Here is a 27,881-nt window from a genome sequence, read left to right on the forward strand (position 1 = left end):
TCCCCGCCACTGATGTGTGCAGCTGTTAGTGTTTTCCCTTCATTCGATCGCCCACTTGGAGTGCAACCGGTGGAGACGAGACGTGGCCTGGGCACAGACCGGTGGTCCTCCGTCCGTGACGGACACACGGGGGAGGCAGGTCCCGCGCGGCCACACCGCGGGCGTCTGCCCAGCGAGGCGAGGACAGGCCGTTTTTCCACAGCTCGCACGGCGGCGGCTCAGGTAGGGTGAACCCGCGCCGAAGCACACCGTGACCACCTACTCTGATCTCAGAGCCCGGCAGGCTGCACCGGGAAGGGTGCTGGAAAGCCCTTCTGGGGTTAGAGGGCACGCACCTTCCCCACCCCCCAAGACTGCCAGACCCCTACCGCACCACGCGCGACTCCGAACAGCGCCCAGAGCCGCGCTAGAGCTCGGGGCGTGAGCTACCGCCCCCAGCTTTCCAGGGGCCTCCCCCCGCCCTTCCCTCCCAAAGACCCAGAGACGACCCCGCCTCCTCCCGCACCCCAAGTCCACTTCACCACCGCGCGGTCCGCGCCCCACGGTGCTCAGGTCCCTAACTTCTAGTCACGTGGCCCAATAGGCGCCGTCTGTCTTCCTTCCTCCCGGATTTCCAATCCAGCTTCCTAGGGTTCCGCTACCGTACTCAGTTCCCGCGTACTCTTCGTTTGCGGCCCTCTGGAGTGCCGCGAGGCCGCCATCATCCTGCCCTCAATGTCCTCAGGACTCCAAACCGAAAATCCCTAATTCCTACTATTCAATCATCGCCTCGGATTCTTTGATTCCTGGACCAGCATGGCGAAAGTGAAGGAGCGGACGGAAAAGCTTGAGGCTCCGGGTCACGTGGTCCCGGAAGCTTCGCTCGCCCGGGCGGCTCCACAGTCCACTCGGAGAGGGGGAGGCTGCCGCGCCCTCGGGCTTCGTGTGGGAGCCAGCCCTTTATGTGTGGGGGCAGGGACGGCTGGGGCCGGCTGGGGCGAGGAGGGCAGCGAGGGCGGCAAGCTCGAGATTCTGCGCGCGCGAACCTGGCACGCCCGGGGCTCCCGCCGCCCCGCCCCCGCCCCCCCCGCCGAGCTTCGGGATGGATCGAGCCGGCGGCGCGCGAGGCTTGAAGCGCTGGGTAGGCCCGCGTCTCTCAGGCCGCAGCTACTTAGTGCCGTGCCATGGACGCCCAGAGGGCGGAGGTCTGCGCCCTGGAGGCCGAGATCGCGGCCCTGCGGCGGGCGTGCGAGGAGCCGCGGGCAGCGGGGAAAGACGCTGGGCTTGTGCAGTACGTGCCCGCGGGCACTGGGGGCGGGCGAAGGTCTGAGGGCCGCGCACCCGTCGCCGTCTCCCCGGCGCCTCCGCAGCCGAGGGTCGAGCTGGCAAAGGAAAGCGGAGCCTTGGCCGGTTCTTCCCAGGCCCTGGCGGGCGGAGGCGCGGAGGAATAACTGAGAAAACAAGCTGGGAGACTGCGGGACCGCGGCGGGGGCGGTGCAGGCGTGTGTGTGGAGGGGGCCGCCCGCGGGTGTGCGGTGTGTGTGTGTGGAGGGGGCCGCCCGCGGGTGTGTGTGTGTGTGTGTGGAGGGGGCCGCCCGCGGGTGTGTGTGTGTGTGTGTGTGGAGGGGGCCGCCCCCAGGTGTGTGTGTGTGGAGGGGACCGCCCACGGGGGTGTGTGTGGAGGGGGCCGCCCGCGGGTGTGCGTGTGTGTGCGTGTGGAGGGGGCCGCCCGCGGGTGTGTGTGTGTGTGTGTGGAGGGGGCCGCCCGCGGGTGTGTGTGTGTGTGTGTGTGTGGAGGGGGCCGCCCCCAGGTGTGTGTGTGTGGAGGGGACCGCCCACGGGTGTGTGTGTGGAGGGGGCCGCCCGCGGGTGTGCGTGTGTGTGCGTGTGGAGGGGGCCGCCCGCGGGTGTGTGTGTGTGTGTGTGGAGGGGGCCGCCCGCGGGTGTGTGTGTGTGTGTGTGTGTGTGGAGGGGGCCGCCCCCAGGTGTGTGTGTGTGGAGGGGACCGCCCACGGGTGTGTGTGTGGAGGGGGCCGCCCGCGGGTGTGCGTGTGTGTGCGTGTGGAGGGGGCCGCCCGCGGGGGTGTGTGTGTGTGTGTGGAGGGGGCCGCCCGCGGGTGTGTGTGTGTGTGTGTGTGGAGGGGGCCGCCCCCAGGTGTGTGTGTGTGGAGGGGACCGCCCACGGGTGTGTGTGTGGAGGGGGCCGCCCGCGGGGGTGTGTGTGTGTGTGTGTGTGGAGGGGGCCGCCCACGGGTGTGTGTGTGTGGAGGGGGCCGCCCGCGGGTGTGTGTGTGTGTGTGGAGGGGGCCGCCCGCGGGTGTGTGTGTGTGTGTGTGTGTGTGTGTGGAGGGGGCCGCCCGCGGGGGTGTGTGTGTGTGTGTGTGTGGAGGGGGCCGCCCGCGGGGGTGTGTGTGTGTGGAGGGGGCCGCCCGCGGGTGTGCGTGTGTGTGTGTGTGTGTGTGTGTGTGTGGAGGGGGCCGCCCGCGGGTGTGTGTGTGTGTGTGTGTGTGTGTGTGTGTAGGCCCCACCCCAGGAGATGCCGCGGCCCTTCGGGCATCACCTCTTACCGCCTAACACACCTGAGGAAGGTGCCGTGTGACCCGTTAGGAGTAAGAAGTCCGGCTCAGGGGAGGCCTGTTGCCTGCGCACAGTCTGGGGAGATCAGGTCGCAGGGGGTTTGGAACCTGGGAACCTAACTTGGAAGCCCAGCCCCCTTCCTGGAGGGTCCGTGAGTGTCAGGATGCACCTGCCTTCTCTAACTTGCAAACGGTTGGAAGGAAACTATCTTCGTTTTCTCAGTGGACCCTGATTTGATAGGTGTAGAGACCTCCTCCTGAGCCAACTCGGAGAGGGCCACAGAAAGCGGGGAGGAGGAGGAGTGCGGCCGGAAGTGCTCAGGTGCAGGGTGGGATGGGGACAGTGAAGGTAGCCGGAACTGGGCAAAGGGAGAGGAGAGCCTGTGACCCGGGACACCTGTGTTCTTTGGCGAGCGGGGTGCCAATGAGCTGAGGCCCCTTGCTGCGCGGGGGTGCTCCCCAGCTGGAAGCGTTACTGTTACCTGGCAGTTACATAGAAATAAAAATCCTGGGTCCACCCCCACCTGATGAGTCCTGTGCTTTTTAACACCCCCCCCCCTGCACGCATGGGGGGGGTGTTAAAAACACCCCCCCCCACACACACACGTTTTATGCATATTTGAAAGTTTGTGAAGCAGCTAGACTCCTGGCCACAGGATTGTCAGTGTTAGTCCAGTGAGGTGTGTAGACCACTCATGCAATATGCCTTCTCAAACATCCAGTCAGGAAGGGAAGACAGATACAGATTGGGAGATACTACATGTTCAGGATTTTGTTTTTGTTTTTGTTTTTAATTTTATTTGATGGAGAAAGAGCATGAGCTGGGGGGGAGCGGCAGGCAGAGGCAGAGGGACAAGCGGGCCACAGTGGGTGTACCATTTTATATTCCCACCAACAGTGCGTGGGGGTTCCATATTTTCGACATTCTCCCCAATATTGTTTTTTTCCTGGTTTTGTTTTCTTTTTTGATAGTAGTCATTCTAATAGGTGTGAGGTCCGTTCTCTAATGATTAGTGATACTGAACATCTGTGTTTATTGGCTATCATTTCGTACCGGTCACAGCCTCTCTGTAGTAATGCTATTGATTATGAATGCCTGGAGCCAGTGAGCTTCCCAGAGACCTTTCCCCTTTCCAAACCTGTAGTGATTGGACTGAATCTTGTGCTTCTTAGGATTGCAAGATACCATTCTGCAAGAACCTTTAGAAAACTTTGAAGGAAAAAATAGTTTATTATTAATGATACTGGAGTGTACAAGACATGCCATGGGAGCCACACAACCAGGTTATTGGTGCAGACAGGGAGACAGACAGAACAAGAGAATAGGGATGTGGTTCTGCTTTTACTGGCGTTGAGGGTGGGGGGCCTAGAGTTTCAAGGGCTCAGACTTTATTGGTGAACTTAAACATAAGAGTAGGACCATAAGCACAGGAAGAGAAAAAAACAAGTGGCCCAAATGGTCAGTTATTGAAATTAACCAAGATCTCTAAAGGAATTTTCAGTGTGGGAAGGCAATCTGGCTTTTGAGACCTGTGGCTGGCGCTGTTTATTGGCAATAGCAGATGCCTCTGCAATCAGAGCTTGTCAGGTAGTTGCTTCAGGATAAGAAAAGCCAACTGTCAGGTCCTACATTGTCATTCTTATATCCTCTTTGGGGGAATGTCTGTTCAAGTCTTTTGCCCACTTTCAAACAGGTTGGTTTTTGTTGCTTTAGAAGTACTTGATATATTTAGAAATTAAAACCATATCAGATACATGATTAGCAAATAGGAGATTTTCTCATTCTGTGAGTTGCTTTTTTTACTCTCTTGGTAGTGACATGTTGTAAAATTTTTAAAACTTTCATGAAGTCCAATTTGTCTATTCTTTCCTTTGGTTACATCTGCTTTTGCTGCTTATATCCAAGAAATCATTACCCAAAGCCCATGTTATGAAGCTTCTGTCCAATATTTTGTTCTAAGAGTTTTGTTTTAGGTTTTACATTTAGATGTTTGATCCAATGTGATATTAGGGAAGGGTCCAAATTCATACTTTTGCATATAGATATTCAGTTTTTCCAGCACCATTTGAATGGTATTAGTAAGCTTGTCAAAAATCATGTGATCTGGGGCACCTGGGTGACTCTGGTTGAGTGTGTCTGCTTTTGGCTCAGGGTGTGATCCCTCAGTCCCAGGATTGAGTCCCACATCGGGCTTCCTGTATGGAGCCTGCTTCCCTCTCTGCCTCTCTCTCTGTGTCTCTCATGAATAAATAAAATCTTTTTTAAAAAAATCATGTGATCATATATGTGAGGGTTTATTTGTAGGTTCTTTTATTTCTAACTCATTCATTCATCTGTCTTTATGCCAATACTACTACACTGTTTTGATTAGCTCTCAGTTTTGAAGTCAGGAAGTATGAGTCCTCCAGTTTTGTTCTTTATCAAGATTATTTTGGCTATTTGGGATCCCTTGAAATTCCATCTGAATTTTATGATGGGTTTTTCTTTTCTCCAAAAATCCTCATTGGGAATTTGGTAGGGATTGCATTGAGTCTATAGATTGCTTGTGGGTAATACTGATATTTTATTACCTATTTATATTGTCTTCTAATTCATTAACATAAGATGTGTTTTTATTTATGTGGAATGATTTTTTCAGTTATGTTTTGTGATTTTTTTTTTTAAGATTTTATTTATTCATGACAGACACACAGAGAGAGGCAGAGATATGGGCAGAGGGAGAAGCAGGCTCCATGCAGGGAGCCTGTTGTGGGACTTGATCCTGGGTCTCCAGGATCACACCCCGGGCTGAAGGCAGTGCCAAACTGCTGGGCCACCGGGGCTGCCCTGTTTTGTGATTTTAATTGGACAAATATTTTACCTTCCTAAGGTAAATTCTCTTTTTTATTAAAGATTTTATTTATTTTGAGAGAGAAAGAGCGCCAGTAGAGGGGAGTGGGACAGGGAGAAGCAGACTCCCTGCTGAGCAGGGAGCCTGATGTGGGACTCGATCCCAGGATTCTGGGATCATGACCTGAGCCAAAGGCAGCTGGTAAATTCCTTTTTAAGGTTAATTCCTAAGTAAGGTTTTTGATGCTGTTGTAAATGGAATTGTTTTTGTAATTTGCCTTTCAGATCGTTCATTGTTGGTTTATAGAAATGCATCTGAGTTTTGCGTGGTGACTTTATATCCCGATACTTAGCTGAATTCATTTATTGTAGCATTTTTTTGTGTGTGTATGGAATCTTTAGGCTTTTATACATATAAGATATTATCTGTAAACAGATAATTTTACTTCCTTTCCAATTTGGATGTCTTTTATTTCGGTTTCTTGCCTAATTGCTCTACCTAGGATTTACAGAACCATGTTTCAGTGGTGAAAGTGGACATCCTTATCTTTTTTGCTATATGGCTTTTATTATTTTGAGATAATTTCCTTCTGTTCCTAGTTTTTGAGTATATATATATTTTTTAATTTTTATTTATTTATGATAGTCATACAGAGAGAGAGAGAGAGAGAGAGAGAGAGAGAGGCAGAGACACAGGCAGAGGGAGAAGCAGGCTCCATGCACCGGGAGCCTGATGTGGGATTCGATCCTGGGTCTCCAGGATCGTGCCCTGGGCCAAAGGCAGGCGCCAAACCGCTGCGCCACCCAGGGATCCCTAGTTTTTGAGTATATTATCAATGAAATGTGTTAAATTTTGTCAAATGCTTTTTATCCATTAATTGAGATAACCATGTCTTTTTTTCCCCCTTTCTGTTAATGTATATTACATTGATCAATTTTCCTATGTGGAACCATCTTTGCATTACAGAAATAAATCCCATTTGGTCATGATGTGTAATCTCTTTTATATGCTGCTGCTTTTGATTTACTGCTTTTGTTAAGGGTTTTTACATTAATTTCATAAGTAATTTTGGTCTGTAGTTTTCTTGGAATGTCTTTGTCTGACTTTGGTATCAAGGTTGTGCTGGCCTAATAAATGAGTTACAAATTGTTCCTTCCTCAACTTTTTGAAGAAGTTTGGAAAGGATTGGTTAGTGTTTATTTAAATGTATAATACAATTAACTCATGTAGTTATCAGGTCTAGAGCTTTTCTTTTTTGGAGATTTTTTTATTATGGATTCAGTCGGACTAATTATAAGTATTCATATTTCTTATCTCATGATTTAATCTTGGTAGGGTTTGTGTTTCTAGGAATTTAGCCATTTCATGTAGGTTATCCAATGTATTGGCATATAGTTATTCATAATACTCCCATAATCCTTTTTATTTTTGTAGAATTGGTGATGTCTCTATTTTCATTTCTGATTTTAGTAATTTGAGTCTATTTTTGTTTTGTTTTCTTTTTAAGTAAACTCTGCGCCCAGCATGGGGCTCAAACTCATGACCCCAAGATCAAGAGTCCCATGCTCTACCACCTGAGCCAGTGAGGTGCCCATTATCACTCTTTTTTAGTCCCATCTAGGTTAAGTTTTGTCAGTTTTACTGATCCTTTCAAAGAGCCAACCTTTGGTTTCATTCATTTTCTCTGTTTTTCTGTTATCTTTCATTTCTCTCTGCTCTAACCTTTATTATCTTTTTCTTTCTGTTATCTTTGGTTTAGTTCATTTTTTTTCAGTTGTAATATTAGGTTGTTGATTTGGGATTTTTGTTCTTTAAGTGTTTACGTTACAAATGCCACTGCTCCCCTATCACCATCTGTTCCGCCCCCCGGCCATCGTTTCCCATGTCTCTTAAATTCTAGTATGTTGTATTTTCATTTTTGTCTTCAAGTATTTTCTCATTTCCCTTGTGGTTTCATCTTGAGTCTTTTGATTGTTTAAAAGTATGTTAAGTTCCACAATTTTGTGAATTTTTCAGTTTCCCTTCTGTTATTGATAATCTATCCTTATACTATTGTGGTTGGAGAAGATACTTTGTATGATAACTATATTTTAAAATACATAGAGATTTATTTTGTTACCCAGTCCTGGAAAATGTCCCACATGCACTTGAGAAGAATTTATTTATGTCTGTTAGATTTGTCTGTTGTATAGAATGTTCTGTATACATCTATTAGGTCTAATTGGCTTATTGTGTTATTTCACTACTCTCCTTAACTCTCTGTAGTTCTGTACGTTATTGTAAGTGGGGTATTGAAGTCTTCAATTATTATTTTAGTTTTTATTGAGGTGTAGTTGACATATAAGATTATCTTAGTTTCAGGTGTACGATATAATGATTTGATATTTGTACAAATTGCAAAATGATTATGACACTAAGTCTGGTTAATGCCCATACACACATAGTTACAAGTTTTTTTTTTCTTTTATGAAATTTTAAGATTTACTATTTTATCAGCCTTCAGATATCAGTACACTATTAAGTATAGTCATTATGCTGTACAGTACATCCCCAGGCTTTTAAAATTTTATAAATGGAAATTTGTACCCTTTGACCACCTTCACGCATTTTCCCAAACCCCTCATCCTTGCCCCTGGCAACCATCAGTCTACTCTATTTCTATGAGTTCCGGATTTTTAAGATTCCACATATCAGTGGGATCATATAATGTTTGTCTATCTTGATATGACTTAATTAATTTAACATAATGCCCTCAGGGTCCATCCATGTAGTCACAAATGGAAAGATTTGCTTATGTGGCTGAATATTTCAGTTTATGATATCCACTACATCTTTGTTCATTTATCTGCTGACAGTTAAGTTCTAAATAATTCTGCAGTGAACATGAGGATGCATATTATCTTATTGAGTTAGCGTTTTAGTTTCATTCAGATAAGTACCCAGAAGTAGAATTGCTGTCTCACATGGTTCTATTTTTAATTTTTTGAGGAAACTTCATACTGTTTTCTATATTGGTGACACCACTTTATATTACTATCAACAATGCAAAAAGATTCGCTTGTGTCCACATTCTTACCAACTCTTTATTTCTTGTGTTTATGATAATCCATTTTGACAAGTGTGAGGAGATATACCTCATTGTGGTTTTGATTTGCATTTTTGTCATGATTAGTGATGTTGAAAACCTTTTGTATGTACCTCTTTGCCAGATGTATATCTTCTTTGGAAAAATACCTATTCAGATTCTCTGCCCCGACCCCACCCCCTCTTATTTTTTAGAGAGGGAGAGAATGTGTAGTGCATGTGTGAGGTGGGAGTGTAGGGAGGGGCAGGAGGAGATGGAGAAGAGAGACTCTTAAGCAGTGTGGAACTGGACGCCACGTCAATCTCTTCACCCTGAAATCATAACCTAAACCAAAATCAAGAGGCAGACACTTAACTGAGCTACCTAGGCATCCCATCTGTCCATTTTTTAATCAGATTTTTTTTCTTTTACTACTGAGTTATGTGAATTCTTTATATTTTTTGGATATTAACTCCTTGGCAGATAACATGATTTGCAAATATTTTCTCCCATTCCATAGTTAGCCTTTATTTTACTGATTTCCTTTGCTGTAGAGGAATTGTTCAATTGATGTAGTCCCACTTGTTGATTTCTGCTTTTGTTGTATTTTCTTTTGATATGTAATCCAAAAAGTCAGCGCCAAGATAGATACAGAGAGTTTACTGCCATTACTTTCTTTTAGGAGTTTCATAGTTTCTGGTCTTATGTTCAAGTCTTTAGTGTATTTTGAGTTAATTTTTGTATGTAGTGAAAGATAGTGGTCCAGTTTCATTCTTTAGTATTGGCTACCAAGTTTTCCTACTTCTGTTGAGGAAACCATTCTTTTCCTATTGTGTATTCTTGGCTTCTTTGTTGTAAATTAATTGACTCTATATGAATGCATTTATTTCTGGATTCTTTATTCTGTTCCGTTGATCTTTGTGTTTTTATGCAAATAATATATGTGTATATATGTATTTATTATATATGTACATATATATAAACACATTTTTTAGTACCACGTTATTTTGACTATAGCTTTGTAATATAGCATGAGATCAGGAAGTGTGATGCCTCTAGCATTGCTTTTTTTTTTTTTTTAAGATTTTATTTATTCATTCATGAGAGAGACAGAGAGAGGCAGAGACACAGGCAGAGGGAGAAGCAGGCTCCATGCAGGGAGCCTGATGTGGGACTCGATCCCGGGACTCCAGGATCATGCCCTGGGCCAAAGGCAGGCGCTAAACCGCTGAGCCACCCAGGGATCCCCTGGCATTTTACTTTGTCAAAATAGTTTGAGCTATTTGGGTTCTTTGTGCTTCTATAAACACGTTAGAATTGTCTTTCTATGTCTTTTGAAAAATTCCATTGGCATTTTGATGGGGATTACATTGAACTTGTAGATTGCTTTGGGTAGTATAAACATTTTAATGATATTACTTATTCCAGTCCATTAATATGGATATATTTACATTTATTTGTGCCTTCAGTTTCTTTCATCAATGTCTTACAGTTTTCAGGATACAGATTTTCACTTCTTTGGTTAAATTTACTCCTAGGTATGTTGTTGTTATTGATGCAATTGTAAATGGGATTGTTTTCTGAATTTCTCTTTCTGATGGTTATTAGTATATAGAAACACAACAGACTTCTGTGTATTGCTTTTAATAACTTTACTGAATGTATTTATTCTAACTTTTTTTTTTTTTGGAGATTCTTTCAGGTTTTCTGTATAGAATATCATGTTATCTTCAAATAGTGACAGTTTTACTTTTCCAGTTGGATTTCTTTTATTTTTCTTTCCTGATTGCTCTGACTAGGACTTCTAATATGTTGAACAAAAGTGGCAAGAATGGGCATCCTTGCCTTGTTTTTGATCTTGGAAGAAAAGTTTTCAGCTTTTTGAGTGTGATGTTAACTGTTGCTTTGTCATATATGGCCTTTGTTAAGTTAAAGTATACTCCCTCTGTGCCTACTATTGAGAGGTTTTACCATAAATGGATGTTGAATTTTGTCATAATGCTTTTTCTGCATCAATTGAGATGATCGTATGATTATTATCCTTAAGTTTGTTATATATCAGCTTGTTTGTTAATGTTGAACCATCTTTGCATTCCTGGACTAAATTCCACTTAATCAGGGACACCTGGGTGGCTCAGCTGTCGAGCATCTGCCTTTGGCTCAGGGCATGATCCTGGGGTCCTGGAATCGAGTCCTACATTGGACTCCCTACAGGGAACCTGCTTCTCTCTCTGCCTATGTTACTGCCTCTCTCTTTGTGTCTCTCATGAATAAATACATTTTTTAATAAATAAATTTGATTTGATCATGGTGTGTGATCCTTTTAACGTTGAATTCAGTTTGCTAATATTTTGTTGAGCATTTTTGCATCTGTGCTCATCAGGGATACTGGCTTGTAATTTTCTTACAGTTTTCATGTCTGGTTTTGATATGAGGGTAATCCTGTCCTCGTAAGATGTGTTTGTAAGCGTTTGTTCCTCTTCTGTTATTGGAAAGATAACAGGGTTGGGAAGGGTTGGTGTTAATTTTCTTAAAAATTATTGGTTGAATTCCCCAGTGAAGCTGTCTAGTTTTAGACCTTACTTTGTAGGTAGAGTTTGATTACTAACTAAATGTTCTGATAATTGGCCTATTTACTTTTTTTTTTGTTTTTTTTCTTTAAAGATTTTATTTACTTATTTGAGAGAGAGAGAACTCTAGTGAGCAAGAGAGTGAACATGAGCAGGGGGGCGAGGCAGACGCAGGGGGAGGGGGAGAGGGAGAAGCAGACTCCCTGGACCTCGACTTAGGGCTTGATACCAGGACCCTCAGATCACAACCCAAATTGAAGGCAGACACTTAACTGAGCCACCCAGACACCTCTATGTGCATTTTCTGTTCTCTATGATTTGGTCTTGGGAGTTGTATGCTCTGGGGAATTTTCTTCTAGGTTGGCCAATATGTTGGTGTATTATTTTTTTATAGTGTTACTATCTTTGGTATTTCTGTAGTGTCAGTTGTAACATCTCCTTTAATTTCTGATTTTATTTGAATTCTCTCTTAGTAATTCTAGATAATGTTTTATGTATTTTTTCAAAAATCGAGCTTTCAACTTTTTTTGTTTTTGTTTTGTTTTTTTTTTTTTTTGAGTCTGTTTGTCACCATTCCATCCTGCCTCCCCCTCCACCTCTCTGGCCAGCAGCCTGGATCTTTGTTATATCATTCCTTCTAACTTTGGGCTTCATTCATCTACTTTGTCTAGTTTCTTGTATAAAATCAGGTTGTTTATTTGAGATTCTTGCTTCTTAATTAAGGTAGGCATTTACTGCTATGAACTTCCCTCTTAGGACTGTTTTTGCTGCAGCCCATGAGGTTTTTTATGCTGTGTTTTCATTTCTCTCAAGGTTTTTTGGACTTCACTTTTGATTTTTTTTCTTTGACCCATTGGTTGCTCAGTAGTATATTGTTTAATCCCCATGTATTTGTGAATTGTCCAGTGTTCTGCTTGTAAGTGATTTCTAGGTTCAAGCATTGTGTTTGAAAAAGTTGGTTGATATGATCTCAGTCTTAAATTAGTTAAGTCATGTTTTATGTTTAACATATGACCTCTCTTGGAGAATGTTCCATTTCTGCTTGAAAAGAACTAGGTGGAGGGCAGCCTGGGTGACTCAGCGGTTTAGCACCGCCTTCAGCCCAGGCTGTGATCCTGGAGACTTGGGATCAAGTCCCACGTCGGGCTCCTTGCATGGAGCCTGCTTCTCCCTCTGCCTGTGCCTCTGCCTCTCTCTCTCTCTCTCTCTCTCTCTCTCTCTGTCTCTCATGAATAAATAAATAAAATCCTAAAAAAAAAAAAAAGGAACTAGGTGCAATGTTCTATATATTTTGTATTTATGGCTATATTTTAATTTGATAACTTCAAATGCATTGTAAAGCTCTGTTTTTACTCTTCTATCGCACATTTCATGTTTTTGATGTTTATTTTATTATTTTTAAGATTTAAAAATGTTAAAGGAATTCCCTTTAACATTTCTTGTAAGGCCAGTCTGGTGGTGGTGAATTGCTTTAACTTTTCTTGTCTAAAAAAAAGCTCTCTTTTAGTTCTGAAAGACAATTTGGCCAGAATGAGTATTGTTAATTGGCATTTTTCACTCTCATTATTTTATATATATCATACCACTTTCTTCTAGCCTACAATGTTTTTGCTGAAGTCTGCTTATAGTCTTATGGGGTTCCCTAGTACGAAACAAGTTTTCTTTCTTTTGCTGCTTTGAAGATTCTGTCCTTTAACATCTGATACTTTGTAAAATGTCTTGATATGGGTTTTTGGGTTCATCTAATTTGGTTTACTTAGGCTTACTAGATCTGGATCCCTCTTTCTTTCTCCAGGGAAAAGAAAGGTAAATTTTCAGCTCTTCAAATAAATTTTCTGCCTCTTTCTCTCTCCTTTTTCTAGGACCCCTAAACTCAAATGTTGGTTTGTTTTTTGTGCATAACCCCACTAAGCTACCTTCTTTTTGTTTTATTCTTTTTACTTTTTTGCTGCTCTCTTTGGATGACGTCCACAGCTCTGTCTTCAAGTTTACTGATACTTCTTCATCTAGTCTGATGTTAAACTTCTCTGTTGAATAATGTAGTACATTTATTGTAGTCAAGCTGCTCTGCAACTTCTATTTAGTATCTTATGCTTTCTCCCTCTTGTTGAAATTCTCACTGTTTGACCAATCTCCGTTTCATTTAGATCTGTTTCTGAGGTTTTGTCTTATTTTTTCATTTTGAACATATTTTTCTGTTTCATTTTCTATGACTGCTGGTTTCTTTGCCCTAGATAAAAGAGCCATATTTTTGCAGTTTTTGTAGGTGTGGCTTCATGTAATAGATGAGCTTTTTGTTCAGTCCTGCTCTTGGTCTTGGTTGTCTCTCAAACCTTTGTGATTGTCTTAGCAGTCTATTCTATTCTTAGTGATTGTCAAGAACTCAAGGTATGACAAGATTTGTCAGTGTCTGAAAGTGGGGACAGTCAGCTATCAGATTCAGGCTGATTTGAACCAGACTTTCAGGCAGCAACTTTTAAAGTATGTGAATATGCCTCTTTCAGAGGAAGGACAAGGAACTGGGTGGGTGTTTCTGTCTATGTACTGAGTATTAATGATATGATAGGCAAGAAGTGTTTTTGTTAACTACTTCCTCGGTCACCATAACAAATGCAATAGTAGTGAAAAAGTTTGAGATACTATGATAATTACCAAAATGTGATACAGAGACACAAAATGAGCAAATACTGTTGGAAAAGATGGGACCATTAAACTTGTTCAACACGGGGTTGCCACAAATCTTTAGTAAAAAATGTAATTTTTGGGAAGCACAACAAAGCAAAGCACAGTTGGATGAGGTATACATAGGATTGTTGCTTCACAGTTTTTTGCACTTTGATTATATAGGCCCACTGTCTTCTGGCATCCAAATTTCTTTTTTTTTTTTTTAAATATTTTATTTATTTGAGGGGGAGAGAGCGCAAGCAGAGGGAGAATGAGAGGAAGAAGCAGACTCCCTGCTGAGCAGAGAACCTGATGCAGGACTTGATCCCAAGACCTAAGATCGTGACCTGAGCCAAAGGCAGATGCTTCACTGACTTGAGCCCCCTAGGAACCCCTGATCCAAAATTTCTGAGAGGAGGTCTCCTATGTTATTGAGGAACCGTTGTATGTGATGGTTTGCTTTTTTCTTGATGCTTTCAAGGTTTGTCTTTATGCGTGGCTTTTGAACATTTGACTACATCTGGTGTGAGTCTCTTTGAGTTCATTCTGGAGTTTGTTGAATCTCTTGTATTTTCATTAGTGTCATTCATAAAATTTGGGAAGTTTTCAATCATTATTTCTTCTGGTGGACTAACTCTTTCTGTCTTCTGGGGACTCCTATGTTGCGTATGTTGGTTCTTTTGTTGGTGTCCCATACAATCCTTTATACTTTGTTCCTCTCTTCAGTCTTTTTTCTTTCTGGACCTCAGCCTCAATAATGTCTGTTGTCTTATCTTCAGAATCACTGATTCCTCTGCCTGCTTACATGTGCCTTTGAATCACTCTAGTGAATTTTTCATTTTAGTTATTGTGCCTTTTGGCTCCAGAATTCCTTTTTGATTTCTTTTTAGGATTTAAAAAATCTCTTTATTGAAGTTTCCATTTGGTTCACACATCATTTTCTTAATTTTCTTCATATCCTCTATCTTTGAGTATTTTCAGGACTGTTGTCTTAAAGTCGTTGTATAATATATCTGCCATTAAGTCTTTCTCAGGGACAAATCTTGTTAAAGTTTTTTTTTTGAAGGTCATACTTTGTTTCTTTGGATGCCTTGTAATTTTGTTGTTGTTGAGCACTGGACATTTTAATCTAATAAGGTGGTGACTTTGGAAATCTGATTTCCCACCCCATCCCTATGGCTTGCTGTTTTAGTGGTTTTTGCTTGCTTGCTTGTTTAGCTTTGTTAATTTTTAGGCTGTGTGCTGAAGATAAGCCTGAGGTGCAAACTTAATTGTCTTCTTAGGTTTTTTCTGAGCCTTTCCTTGGGCATGTGTAGTCACTTTCAAGTTTTCCTTATATATTAGTCAATTTTGAATGTCTTAATCTTTAATGTGTGACTTAAATGGGGAAAAGCCAACAATAAGGGGGGGAGAAAAGAACAGTCGTTCTTTAACTCTCCTGGATCTCACCTCAGATGGAGGGGAGTAACAAAGGGAAAAGCAGCAGCATCAAGGCTATCTCTTTGTACCTTTCTGGTCAGAAGCAGCAATCAGCACAGATACCCAGTATTAGGTGGACAGAGTCTGTTTTTGCCTCTTGCTTTTCTAAAGTATGTGCACCCTGCTTCAGGAACATGTACACAGCTTTGTGCCTGTTGTTGGAGTGAGGGATACATAGCTACTACCGTGCTAAGAGCTGAAATTGCCCAAAAGTCACTGCAGTTAACTTCAAGCCTTCCCCTGGAAGTTGTAGGCCTTCAGCAGACTCCACAGGTTTACAAATTTGATCATACAGATTTTGTCAGTGTAATTATTGCTTAGGTGGGGTAGCGGATTCCTGGTGCTCCCTTCTCCACCAGCTTCCCAGAATCCTAGATCATTGATTTTTAAAATCAGGTCTTTTGTAGATCTCTTTTGACAGAGAAAATTTCCTTGTGGAACTCTTAATTTTGACCAAGAAAAATTATGCTAAGTTGAATTAACAAATGACAAAACTGGGATGCCTGGGTGGCTCAGCAGTTGAGCGTCTGCCTTGAGCTCAGGGCATGATCCCAGGATCTGGGATCAAGTCCCACATCGGGCTCCCTGCAAGGAGCCTGCTTCTCCTTCTGCCTCTCTCTCCTCTCTCTCTGTGTCTCTCATGAATAAATAAAGTAAATCTTTAAAAAAAATGATAAAACTACAAAGCCAATAATGCATGTAACTCCAAATCATTGAAACTCATGACATTAATTAAAGTGCAGTAATGATATTTTGCTCAAAGTAAATCACTGCTATGAGAATATGCAGTTTGTCTATTTTTGGTGTATGGTAAAATATATATAACATAAAATTTATTGTTCTAGCCTTTTTTAAGTATGCAATTCAGTTGCACTAATAAGTTCTTTCACATTGTCATGCATCCAACACCACTGTCCATCTCTAGAACTTTTTCATCATCCCAAAGTGAAACTCTGTATTTATTTATTTATTTTTTTGAAACTCTGTATTTAAACAATAACTCCCCATTCTTTCCTTTCTCAGCCATAGGTTCTTTTTTATGGATTCTATGTATCTATCTTTCATGTGATACTTTAATTCTTTTATCAGTTTGCTCTGTCAGAAATACCTTGAAGTTTTTTTCATTTATAGTCTTCTGTGATACTTGGTATTTACTTGGCAGGAATTTATCATTTGTACATGAAGACTGCTTCTTGGTTTCATTTGTTTTCTCAGCTTGAAGTAATTTTTTTTTAAAGGATTTTATTTATTTAGAGAGCACACGTGCAAGTGTAGGGAGGGGCAGAGGAAGAAGGGGAGAGAGAATCCTAAGCAGACTCCTTGCTTAGCAAGGAGCCTGATGTGGGGCTCAATCACCTGACCCTGAGATCTTGACCTGAGCCAAAATCAAGAGACGGATGCTTAACTGAGTCACCCAGGCATCTCTTAAAGTCATTTTTATTTTTATTTTTATTTTTTTAAAGATTTTATTTATTCATGAGAGACACAGAGAAAAAGAGAGAGAGAGAAGCAGAGACAGGCAGAGGGAGAAGCAGGCTCAATGCAGGGAGTCCAACGTGGGACTCGATCCTGGGACTCCAGGATCACGCCCCGGGCTGACGGCAGGTGCTAAACTGCTGCCCCCAGTGCCACCCAGGCTGCCCCAGAGTACTCTTGATATACTTTATTTTACAGTTGTTTGTAATAGGTAGAAATATAGTGATATAATTAAGTTAGCTTTGTGTTAATTTGAGATTAAAGATTACACTGTTAATAGCTACTTTGGTTTTGAGAAAAATGAGGTAGTTTTTGTGGGAAGAGAGTAAGAAAATGGAAATGGTTTAAGAAATTTGTAGTTATTAGGTAAAGTATTTGTTAGTGGTTTCTTCATTGGAGTAATTATTTACTCTATTTGCTTTTTAGAAAATCACTTCGAGAAATATATCAATCAGATTCTGAAGGATGGGCCTCTTCAAAAGATCTGCGAAGTCATCTTGAACATTTAGAATCAGAACTTCTTTTTCTAAGCACACTTACTGGTATCAATATAATAAATTACTCTATGAAGACAGAGGACTTAACAAGCACTGAGAAGACAGAAAAGAGTAAGCATTAATTTTAATTTAGAAGTGATATTAAAGCTTACCTTATGCATAGGAAACTGGTTGTCATGACATTAAATCAGAATTCTGCAAGGTAAGTTTACCTGGGGGGCTCAGTCAGTGTCCAACTCTTTACTTTGCCCCAGGTGGTTATGATCTCAGGGTAATGGGATTATTCCCTGTGTTGGGCCCTGTGCTCTGTGGGGAGTCTGCTTGGGATTCTCTCTCCCCCTCTCCCCCATGGATTCTCTCTCTTAAAAATGAATATATCTTAAAAAATAAAATTCTTTAATGTAACTATTTGTGTGGTTGTGGTAAACTTATTTTGTCAAGTATCTTTTTAACATCATGGTGTGCATTATACTGTTCTAAAGCTGTCTGAGGAAGATACTAAGAAAGACACAGGCTTTGTCATTGTGTCTTAATAGTCAAGTAATAGAAATAATTACTGGAAATTGAAAGAAGAACAGCACCATTAATTTGTAAATCTTAGGAGTTCACCACTGATAAGGAGAGCTGCCTCATCTATTGTGCTCTTAGTCTCATTGACTAAGTTTTATTGCCAAGGATCTGTGATGCACTAACTCATAAAGGGAAGCTAATTCAGCTATGCATTGGAATTTGGGAGCTTTGGACAAGAGTATCATCTTTTAAAGAAGGTATCACTTTTGGGGGGGCCTGGGTGACTCAGTTGTTTAAGCATCTGCTTCCGACCTCAGGTTATGATCCTGGGGTCCTGGGATTGAGCCCCATATCAGGCTCCCTGCCCAGCGAGAAATCTGCTTCTCCATCTCCCTCAGCCTCCATCCTCCTACCCTGGCTTGTACTCTCTCTCTTTCTAATAAATAAATAAAATGTTAAGAGAAAAAATAAAGGAGTCACTTTTGGAATCGCTTCCTGATTTTTCCACTGATATAACCCCCATGACAGGGATCATGAGTTGATCCTCCAAGGGTCTTGGGTAGCTCATCTCAGTGGAAGTCTGAAATATATACAGAAATGGGTGACAGAATTTAGGCACTTGAGATACTTGAGAGGAAGAGATGGAATACAGAGAGGATGGGAGAGTGAGGTTAGGCCAGGTATAAGTTGTATTAGTGTAGAAATCTTAGTTTTCCCACTTTGAGTCTTCCTGAGTTGACCCTCATCTGCAGAGGTACTTCGTGCTGCCCGTTCAGAATGCTTTTGAATGGACTTAATACTGAGCTTCCCCCATTGCTAACTTAGGTTTTAATTTTCATAAGTCTGCCAGCTTAGTTCTTTTCTGTGTGATATCTAGCTCCTCCATTTAATTTTCAGCTTCCAAACTTAACTTACTCTCCTTTTTCTTCTTTATCCTTGCAGAGTTGTGCTCTTCTAAGAATGCCTTTGTTAGCAAAATTAGATGATTTAAAGTCAGACTAGTGGTTATCTCTTGGGGGGTGGGTAGAAGGCAATTTTATGGTGTATTTTTAAATTTCTGTATCTTTTATCTCAGTCGTGGTTACATAGGAAACATCTCAAAAAGTATGGAGTTGTATGCTCAGGAATAGAGCATCTTACGCATTGAAGTATAAATTTTGAAAGGTAAAAGATAAATAGGTGGATTCCATTTAGTGTTTTTAACTAGAATCAGATAGTGTTGGAAAAAAACCCAATCCAACAGTTATGATTCAAACTTGTGTAGGATTATAGTAGCTTGCTTGCTTCCTTCCTTTGAGAGCTCAATTGGGGAGAGGGGCAAAGGAAGAGAGAGAATCTTTTTTTTTTTTTTTGGAGGGGGGAGAGAGAATCTTAAGCAGGCTCCATGCTCAGACATGGGGCTTGATCTCCCGACCCTAAGATCATGACCTGAGCTGAAATCAAGAGTTGGAAACTCAACTGACTGAGCCACCGAGATGCCCCTATACTAGCATGTTTTACTATAATCTTTAGTATAGGGCAGCCCAGTTGGCTCAGCGGTTTAGTGCCGCCTTCAGTCCAGGGCCTGATCCTGGAGACCTGGGATCGAGTCCCACATCGGGCTCCCTGCATGGAACCTGCTTCTCCCTCTGCCTGTGTCTCTGCGTCTCTCTCTCTCTCTCTGTGTCTGTTATGAATTAATAAATAAAAAATCTTAAAAAAATCTTTAGTATAATTGAGAAGTTAGATTAAAAGTAACAAGTTAACTTTGCAGGTAAATCAGTTTGGTACATGTTTTCCAGGTATTTGCAATGTAAATACTAATATGCACTCTCATACATATACCCGTATGTATTATACATTTTCACACAAAATTAAATAATAGATATTTGAAGGAAACTTACTTGCAAATAATTTTTTTTTTCTTTTCTGATCAACAGGTATAAAGAAAGTTCTGCAGAAACACAGATTATCAGGAAATTGCCACATGATTACATTTCAACTTGAATTTGAGATTCTGGAAATCCAGGTAAATGGAGTATATTGTGGTAACAGAGGTTCTGCTGCTGTGATTAGGCAGTTCCCACACCCCAGCCTTAAGCAGTGGCTGAGCTGAGGAGGAGTTCATGGTTCAGGGCCCTCTTGTACACTTGTGCAAAGTGATACCATTTTAACAGTATAACTGCCCTAGCAATTGCATATGAAAGAGTCTTGTTGATGGCTTATGTGTTTTATTGGAAGGCAGATAGCAAGTTTCTCCTCTCTCAGAGCAAGTCCTGATATCATGGCAATAGTCCTGGATGCCCTCCGTGGTCTATGCCATCTATCTATTATTTATTAGTTATCTGCTGGTGCTTAACAAATTTCTCCAAAATTTAATAGCTTAAAACAACAAGATGTTTATCTCACTCATTTTTCTGTGGAGCAGGTGTTTGGGAGCAGCTGAGTTGGGAGTTCCTGTTCAGAGCCTCTCATGAGGTTGTGGTCATTTGGAACCACAACCACCTGAAGACTCTTTGGGGCTGTGGCTTAGATTCCAAGATAGTTTGTGGTTATTCTAAATTATACAGGACTACTAAGACACAACGCAGGAACAAGATACTTGTCTGAGAACATCTGTACTGGCTAAGACTTTGCATAAAATCAGAAAGCAGACAGAATGATAATGTGCAGCATATGTCCAGAGTTGGGCAGAACAGGGTCAGAAACCTTCAAAATATGGCTCTAAGAAGAGTGAGATCCAGACATGATTTCAAGAATTGACTTGGCCTAGGCACAAACTTTGATAGCAGAAAACAGTTCAACCAGTTGGTTTTGTGAACTAGGCCTACTTGGAGTATGTGTAAAAGAGACACACAGGGATAGGCAGGCAGGCTCTCTTGGCCTCAACTTACTGGATAACCAAAGCAGACGTAGACCAGTTGGCATAACCCAAGTCCTACAGACAAGATGCTTGCTTACATTCATAGTCATGTGCTAGAATTCCTGATCCTTGTCCTCAGCCACAAAAACAGCCCTAAATTTTAAGGTGTCAGCCCCCTCAACTGGCCAAGAGTGCTTACTTTGTTATCTGGGCTGTCCCTATCTGGCCCTGGCAGACTGAGAAGGGGCTGAGGGATGTCTAGGCCCCTCATCTGATGACGGAGCTCCCAACTTGCTCCCACCTCAGCAGTATTCCCCCTTTAACACTGCTGAAGTGACTAAGAACATTCATAGTGTACCATTGCCAAAACTGGTTGAGCAGGATATGACACAGGGCATGGGTGATGAGTGGCCTTAGGGGAGGTAAACATTTCCAGGTTGTCACCAGGCCTTAGGACCATGTAGGGTCACCAAGGTGAAATTACTATTCTGCATTACCTCAAAGATCATCTGTCAAAGACTGAAATAGAATGTGGATGCAAATGGATTGATCTCATTTGGGATAGAGTCTGTGCCAGGACACCCATGCTTCTCTTTTGGGTTCCCCAGGAACTCCTGGATGTTGTCCCATTGCAAAGGGTTGCATAGTTATACCAGCTGAATTTTTTCTCTGGGGTGCTAATGTGATCTTAAAGTCAGAATGGTGATATACCACATACTCCCCTGCATTCTAGCCTCCATTAAGGAGTTGGGCCTACAGTCCATGTCAGGTTGGTGGAATCATAGGCCCAAGGTCCATCTCCATGTCTGAGAAATCTGTACTGACAGTGTAGACATTGCCCGGGAGACTTCTCAGGAGCATCCTAGTAGCCTTGGGGTCCTGTGGACTATATTTGCTATTGGTGTTTATCTTTTACAGTTGTTCCATGGGTTATCTGGAGAGTAGCTAGACTATTGGCAAAACTAGGCTCATCCTTGGGAAGCTTGTCCATAAGTCCAGCTGAAAGAGGTTAGTCCTCTGAAATTGAGGTGAACCAGCTGCTCAGTAGAGCCATACATTCCAGAATGGATTGTCCCCAAAGATTGACTAGCCTGTTCATTAGTGAGGCTATGGTCTAAGAGATAAAATAGACTGCAGTTTTTAAACTTCATTTTGTTTAAGTTGCATATTTTGCTTACCTTAAGCCTCTGAAGAAAAATATCCATGGTAGCTTGGTCCCATTATGAGTCAGCTCAAGGATGACATCACAATTTGGGGATATATTTTGTACTATGATGTGCTGCATTGGCATTCTCATCATGAATTGGCACTGGGCAACTTCTGTAATGATCTGGCTTGCCAGTGATCTGGCTACGTGAGGCAATACACACAAGACTGGAGCCTTGTGGGCTTTGCTGCAGTGACCATGTTCCCTGCCTTCTACCGGGCAATGGTGGCACCACTCCATACCTAATGTCGTTATTAATAGTATATTGAGCTTAATATTATGATCTCATACCACCAAAGCATGATTGAAAATTTTGTGACCATTTAGTAATGGCTTAAAGGTATACTACCATTTCACATGCTAAATAAGAATTAGTTGAGTTGCATACAACAGAAAACTTAAAGGTAGATCAAAGTATTAGAAGTACTAGAGGTTTCTCTGTTGCTTACACAAAATTATAAGCTAAGTTTTCAAGAACTGGTATGGTGACTTTATGAGTTTCAGGCTCTGCCATTACCCATGTGGCTTCCAAATCATGGTGTGATGATCACTTCAGGTGTTGGGGAGGGGGAAGGGCAAACAAGGGCTTATCTTTTCTGTTGAAGGATACTTTCTAGAAGTTGCAACATCCATCATTTCACCTGCATTCTATTGGCCAATAATGTATCAAGGGAGCCTGGAAATTCAGTTTGCATTATACATGGCCTTGAGAACAGTGAAAAATTGGTGCAAGAAAGAAGTATAAGTATTGGGAACTATCAGTAGTTTCTGTCCAATGTGCTTTGGGGTATGCAGGGAAAAAAAAAATCTACAAGAGGAACAGTTGATATTCTTTGATAGACAAAGAGTACAGGAACTGGTAAATCTCTAAAATACTGGTAAGTTGTTATTCACATTTCAAAATAATAGGAATCTTTGAACTGCTCAGTTTTACTGAATTTGCTGCAGACTTTCCCTGGCTATATGTTAAAAACACTTGGTGTCTCTCTTTCCAATTTTATGATTTTTCCTGAGAAACAGATTGCTAAGTAAGATGTTGCAAATAGGGCAGCCCGGGTGGCTCAGCGGTTTAGGCCACTTTCAGCCCAGGGCCTGATCCTGGAGACCTGGGATCGAGTCCCACATCGGGCTCCCTGCATGGAGCCTCCTTCTTCCTCTGCTTTGTGTTCTGCCTCTCTCTCTCTCTCTCTCTCCCTCTATTATTCTCATGAATAAATAAATGAAATCTTAAAAAAAAAAAAAAGAAAAAGAAAAAGATGTTACAAATAAACAACTCTCGAGTAAGGAAGGTTTTAGGATTAAGTCACATGTGGGACTCCTGGGCTTTTCTGGAGAAGTAGGAAACAAGGGACTCTCTATATTTCTTTGTTGCTTGGAATTCAAATGTAATGAGCTGATGAGAATTTTTAAGAACTTAGTATGTAAAGGCAAATCCTCACATATTCTAGGCTTACTTGTGTAAATATGCCTTTAGAGTAGTAGAGTTTCTAGGTCATAGGAAATGTACATGTAAATCCTGGTATTACCAAAATGCCTTCTAAAATGGTTTTACCGTTTTACACATTGGGCAGATTTTTATAGTTGAGACTAATAGGGAAAAAAGTGAAGATACAATCTTCTGTGATCCTAAACATTTTTTAAAAACAGAATTTCCACTAGAGGGAGATGTTTAACCACCAGAAAATTTTATCATTTAGGTTAGTTTTTAATTATCCTGCTTAGAAAATATTGTTTAAATAAAATCCCAGTAATACAATGTGAGAACCATAAGTGACCTTATAGACTATTAACCCCAACCCCCTTATTTTATAGGGAAATATATCAAGGGAGCTTGAATGATTATCCATCTTGTCGCAGCTGTTATTATCAGAGGTCACTGGAATATACAATTCCATTCTCTGGATATACTGTCTGGTGTGAGAACATCAGAATTAACATGTATCAGTGTTTAAACTCCATGCAGGGGATCCCTGGGTGGCGCAGTGGTTTGGCGCCTGCCTTTGGCCCAGGGCGCGATCCTGGAGACCCGGGATCGAATCCCACATCAGGCTCCCAGTGCATGGAGCCTGCTTCTCCCTCTGCCTGTGTCTCTGCCTCTCTCTCTCTCTCTCTGTGACTATCATAAATAAATAAAAATTAAAAAAAAAAAAAACTCCATGCAGTATAATAAATTAGTTCAATGTCAGTTTGTAGGGAAAATGGCTAAGAATGTTTTTATAACTACTCTTCCTGAAACCCAGTAAAACAGAATGATTCCAAAGTAGAGAATTTTTTTTTTTAAGATTTTTTTTATTCATGAGAGACAGAGAGAGAGACAGAGAGAGAGAGAGAGGCACGAGACATAGGCAGAGGGAGAAAGCAGGCTCCATGCAGGGATCCTGATGTGGGACTTGACTTGGGTCTCCAGGATCAGGCTGTGGGCTGAAGGCGGCACTATACTGCTGAGCCACCCAGGCTGCCTGAGAAATTTTAAATTAATATCTGGTCTTGGCACATCCTCAACTACCAGAACTATTAAAAATAGAGATTCTTGGGTGGCTCAGTTGTTTGAGCATCCAGCTCTTCATTTCAGCTCAGATCATGATCTCATAGTTGTGGGATTGGGCCCTGCATTAGGTTCCATGCTCAGCATTGAGTCTACTAGTCCCTCTCCCTCTGCTGTTGCCCACTGCAAGCTCTCTATCTTTCTCTCAAAAAAAAAAAAAAATCATAAATAAATAAAATAGGCTCCTTGAATAATGATATCATAATAATGATAAAGATTTGAGAGACAATCAAGAGCTAGGGCAATATTGAACGATAAGTTTCATCTTCTGTGTAAGTCCAACCATACAAGACTGGGAGAAGCAGTTGTTTCATGTAATGCATAGAAACCAATGTAGAAAGTCAAGGAAAGGGGAACCTGGGTGGCTCAGTCAATTAAGCATTTGCCTTCAGCTCAGGTCTAGGTCTCAGGGCCTTGGGATTGAGCCCCATTGTCGGGCTCCCTGCTCAGTGGGGAGTGTGCTTCTGTCTCCCTCTGCCCCTCCCCACTGCTCATTCTTTCTCTCTCTCTCAGATTAAAAAAAAAAAAAATGAAGAAACAAAGGAATTATATTCCAAACTAAGAAGAAGATAAAACTTTAGAAAAAACCTTGATCAAATGGAGATAATAATTTACAGAAAGGAGATTAAAGTAACAATCAGAATGATGCTCACTGCACTTGGGAGAAGAATAGGTGAACACAGTGAGAACTTCAAAGAGGGGAGAAAAAAAGCATTCAAAACAGAAACGACAATTGAATATAATAACTGCACTGAAAAATACAGTAGAGGGGTTCAACATCAGACTAAATTAAATAGATGAAAGGATCAGTGAACTGGAATACAGGGCAGAGGAACAGACCCAATCAGAGAAGCAAAAAGAAATAATAAATAAAGGAAAGATAGCTTAAGGGTCTTATGGGACAAGATCAAGTGAACTGACATTGGCATTATAGGAATCTCAGAAGAAAGAAAAAGGGGCAGAAAATTTATGTGAAGAAATAATCAGCGGAAACTTCTCTAACTTTGAGAGAGAAACAGACATCCAGACCCAGAAATCCCAAAAAGTTCCAAAGAAGATGAACTTAAAAGAGACCAAGGCACATTATTATTAAAATGTCAAAGGTTAAAAAAGGAGGGAATCTCAAAGCAACACGAGAAAAGCAGTTAATAACAAGGGAACCCCCTCATTAGACTTTTAGCAGATTTTTCAGTGGAAATGTTTCAGGCCAGGAGGGAGTACCACAGTTTATTCAAAGTTCTGAAAAAGAAAAATTCCCAATCAGGAATACTTTCCCTTACAAAGTCATTCAGATTGAAGGAGAGAGAAAAGTTTTCCTGATGGACAAAACCTAGAGTTGACCACTAAACTGACCTTAATAAGAAATGTTAAAGGGACTGCTTCATTAAGCTGAAAAGAAAGGGTCCTTATTAGTGCATGGAAACATGAAAGTATGAATCTCCTGGTAAAGGCAAATCTATAGTAAAAGTAGAAAGTTAATCACTTACATATCTAGTGTGAAAGTTAAAAAAAAAAAGGTGGAAATACATAATTAGTTAAGGGATACTCATGATAAAAAGATGTAAACTTATTTGGATAAGTAAAAATGTAGAGCTTTATTATGTGTTCAAACTTAAGTTGTTATCAACTTAGACTTATAAATACAAGTTATATGTAAGTAACCACAAACCATTAACCTGTAGTAGATATCCAAAAGATAATGGGAAAATGATCTAAGTGTGCCACTAAAGAAAGTCAAGCCACAAGATAAGAGAGTAAGAGAAGAAGAAAGGAACTGAGAAACTGTAAAACAGCCAGAAAATAACAAAATGATGGTAAGTACTTACCTATTAATTACTTTAAATGTAGAGTGACTAAATTCTCTAATCAAAAGATGTAGAGTGGCTATATGAATTAAAAAAAACAAGACCCATCTATACATTGCCTACAAGAGACTCACTTCAGTCCTAAGGGCAAACATACACTGAAAGTAAAGGGATAGATGGAAAAAGATATTCATGTATATGGAAACCAAAAGAAAGTTGGGATAGCTATACTTACATCAGACAAAATAGCTTTATTTTAAGATTCATAAGAAACAAAGAAGAGTGTTATATAACAACAAAGGGGTTAATAAACATGAGGATAAAACATTTGTAAATATTTGTGCACCCAAAATAGGAGTACCTAAATATATGGCAAATATTAACAGACCTAATGTGAGAAATGGACGGCAGTACAGTAATAGTAGCGGACCTTAGTACCCCGCTTACATCAATGGGTAGATCATCTAGATAGAAAATCAGTGGGGAAACCTGGGCTTTAAATGACAGGTTAGACCAGATGGACTTAACATACACATATAGAACATTCCATTCACAAACAACAGAATACATTCTTCTCAAGTGCACATGGAACGTTCTCCAGGATAGATTATATGTTCTGTCACAAAACAAGTCTTGACAGTTTAAGATGATTAATAGCAAGTATCTTTTCTGACCACAGTTGCAAGAACAAAACTGGAAACTTCACAAATGTGTGGAGATTAAACAACATGCTATAAAAAAATTTACAGGTTAACTAAGTAAATGAGAAATAATAAAATACCTTGAGACAAGGGGAAATAAAAGTACAACATAGCAAAGTTATAGGATACAGCAAAAGAAATTCTAAGAGGGAAGTTCATAGCTATGAATTTATACTTCAAGAACAAAAATTTTAGACAACCAACCTTAATACCTCAGTGGCCTAGAAAATAAGAACAAAAGGAGCCCAAGTTGGAAGGAAATAATAAAGCTTAAAGCAGAAATAAATGAGTCTAAAAAGGCAGTAGAAAGGACAAATGAAACTAAGAGCAAGTTCTTTGAAAGATAAACAAAAATAGGCAAGCCTTTGGTTAGACTCACCAAGTAAAAAGAGAACTCCATCAGAAGTGAGAGAGATGTTAAAGCTGAAACCACAAAAATAGAAAGGAAAATATGAAAATAATACAATGATATGCCAACAAATTGAACAATCTAAAAGAAATGGATCAATTCCCAGAAACCTATAACCCCCAAGACTGAGTTAAAAAGCAATAATCTGAAGAGACTGATTACTGGTAAGGTTAAGTCAGGAATTGAAAACCTTCCAACAAACAAAAGTTCAAGACCAGAAAGGTTTACTGGTGAATTCTACTAAACATTCAAAGAAAAATTAATATCAAACTTTCTCTAATACAAGAAAAAAGAGGGAAGGCTCATGAATTCATTTTAGGAGCCCTGCATTACCCTGATACCAAAATCAGACAAGGCCCACAAGAAAATAAAATTACATGCCAATATCTGCAATGAATCTAAATGCAAAAACCCTCAACAAAATATTACCAAACTGAATTCAACAGTATGTTAAAAGGATCATACATCTTGGTTAAGTGGGGTTAATTCCAAGGTGCAAAAATGATTTAATAATTGCAGTAATCAATGTGATATATCACATGAACAAAATGAAGAATAGAAATCACATGATCATCTCAGTAGAGACAGAAAAGACATTTTACAAAAATCAAACATCCCTTTTTTATGTAAACTCCCAGGAAATTAGTTATAGAGGGAACATACCACAACATAAAGGCGTATACTAGAAACCCACATCATAGTCAGTAGTGAAGAGATGAAAGCTTT

At 41.0% G+C, this 27,881-nt stretch overlaps 1 protein-coding gene across 3 annotated transcripts in view; it reads left to right on the forward strand.

Moving 5' to 3' along the window:
* Positions 1–17: 17 nt before the first annotated feature.
* CENPP (centromere protein P) overlaps positions 18–27,881 on the forward strand; it is a 230,132-nt gene continuing 202,268 nt past the window's right edge. Inside the window, exons 1-3 of one of the 3 annotated variants that reach the window (XM_072760568.1) lie at positions 18–222; positions 17,066–17,247; positions 19,566–19,654. In XM_072760568.1, the coding sequence (XP_072616669.1) occupies positions 17,205–17,247; positions 19,566–19,654 (132 nt within the window). In that variant the 5' untranslated portion in view covers positions 18–222; positions 17,066–17,204. Of the gene's footprint in view, positions 223–841; positions 1,271–17,065; positions 17,248–19,565; positions 19,655–27,881 lie in introns of those variants that run through there. The other 2 variants (XM_025984399.2, XM_025984398.2) reach the window with 2 other exon arrangements.

The sequence above is a fragment of the Vulpes vulpes genome, chromosome 1, assembly GCF_048418805.1.
Source record: "Vulpes vulpes isolate BD-2025 chromosome 1, VulVul3, whole genome shotgun sequence".
Taxonomy (NCBI): domain Eukaryota; kingdom Metazoa; phylum Chordata; class Mammalia; order Carnivora; family Canidae; genus Vulpes; species Vulpes vulpes.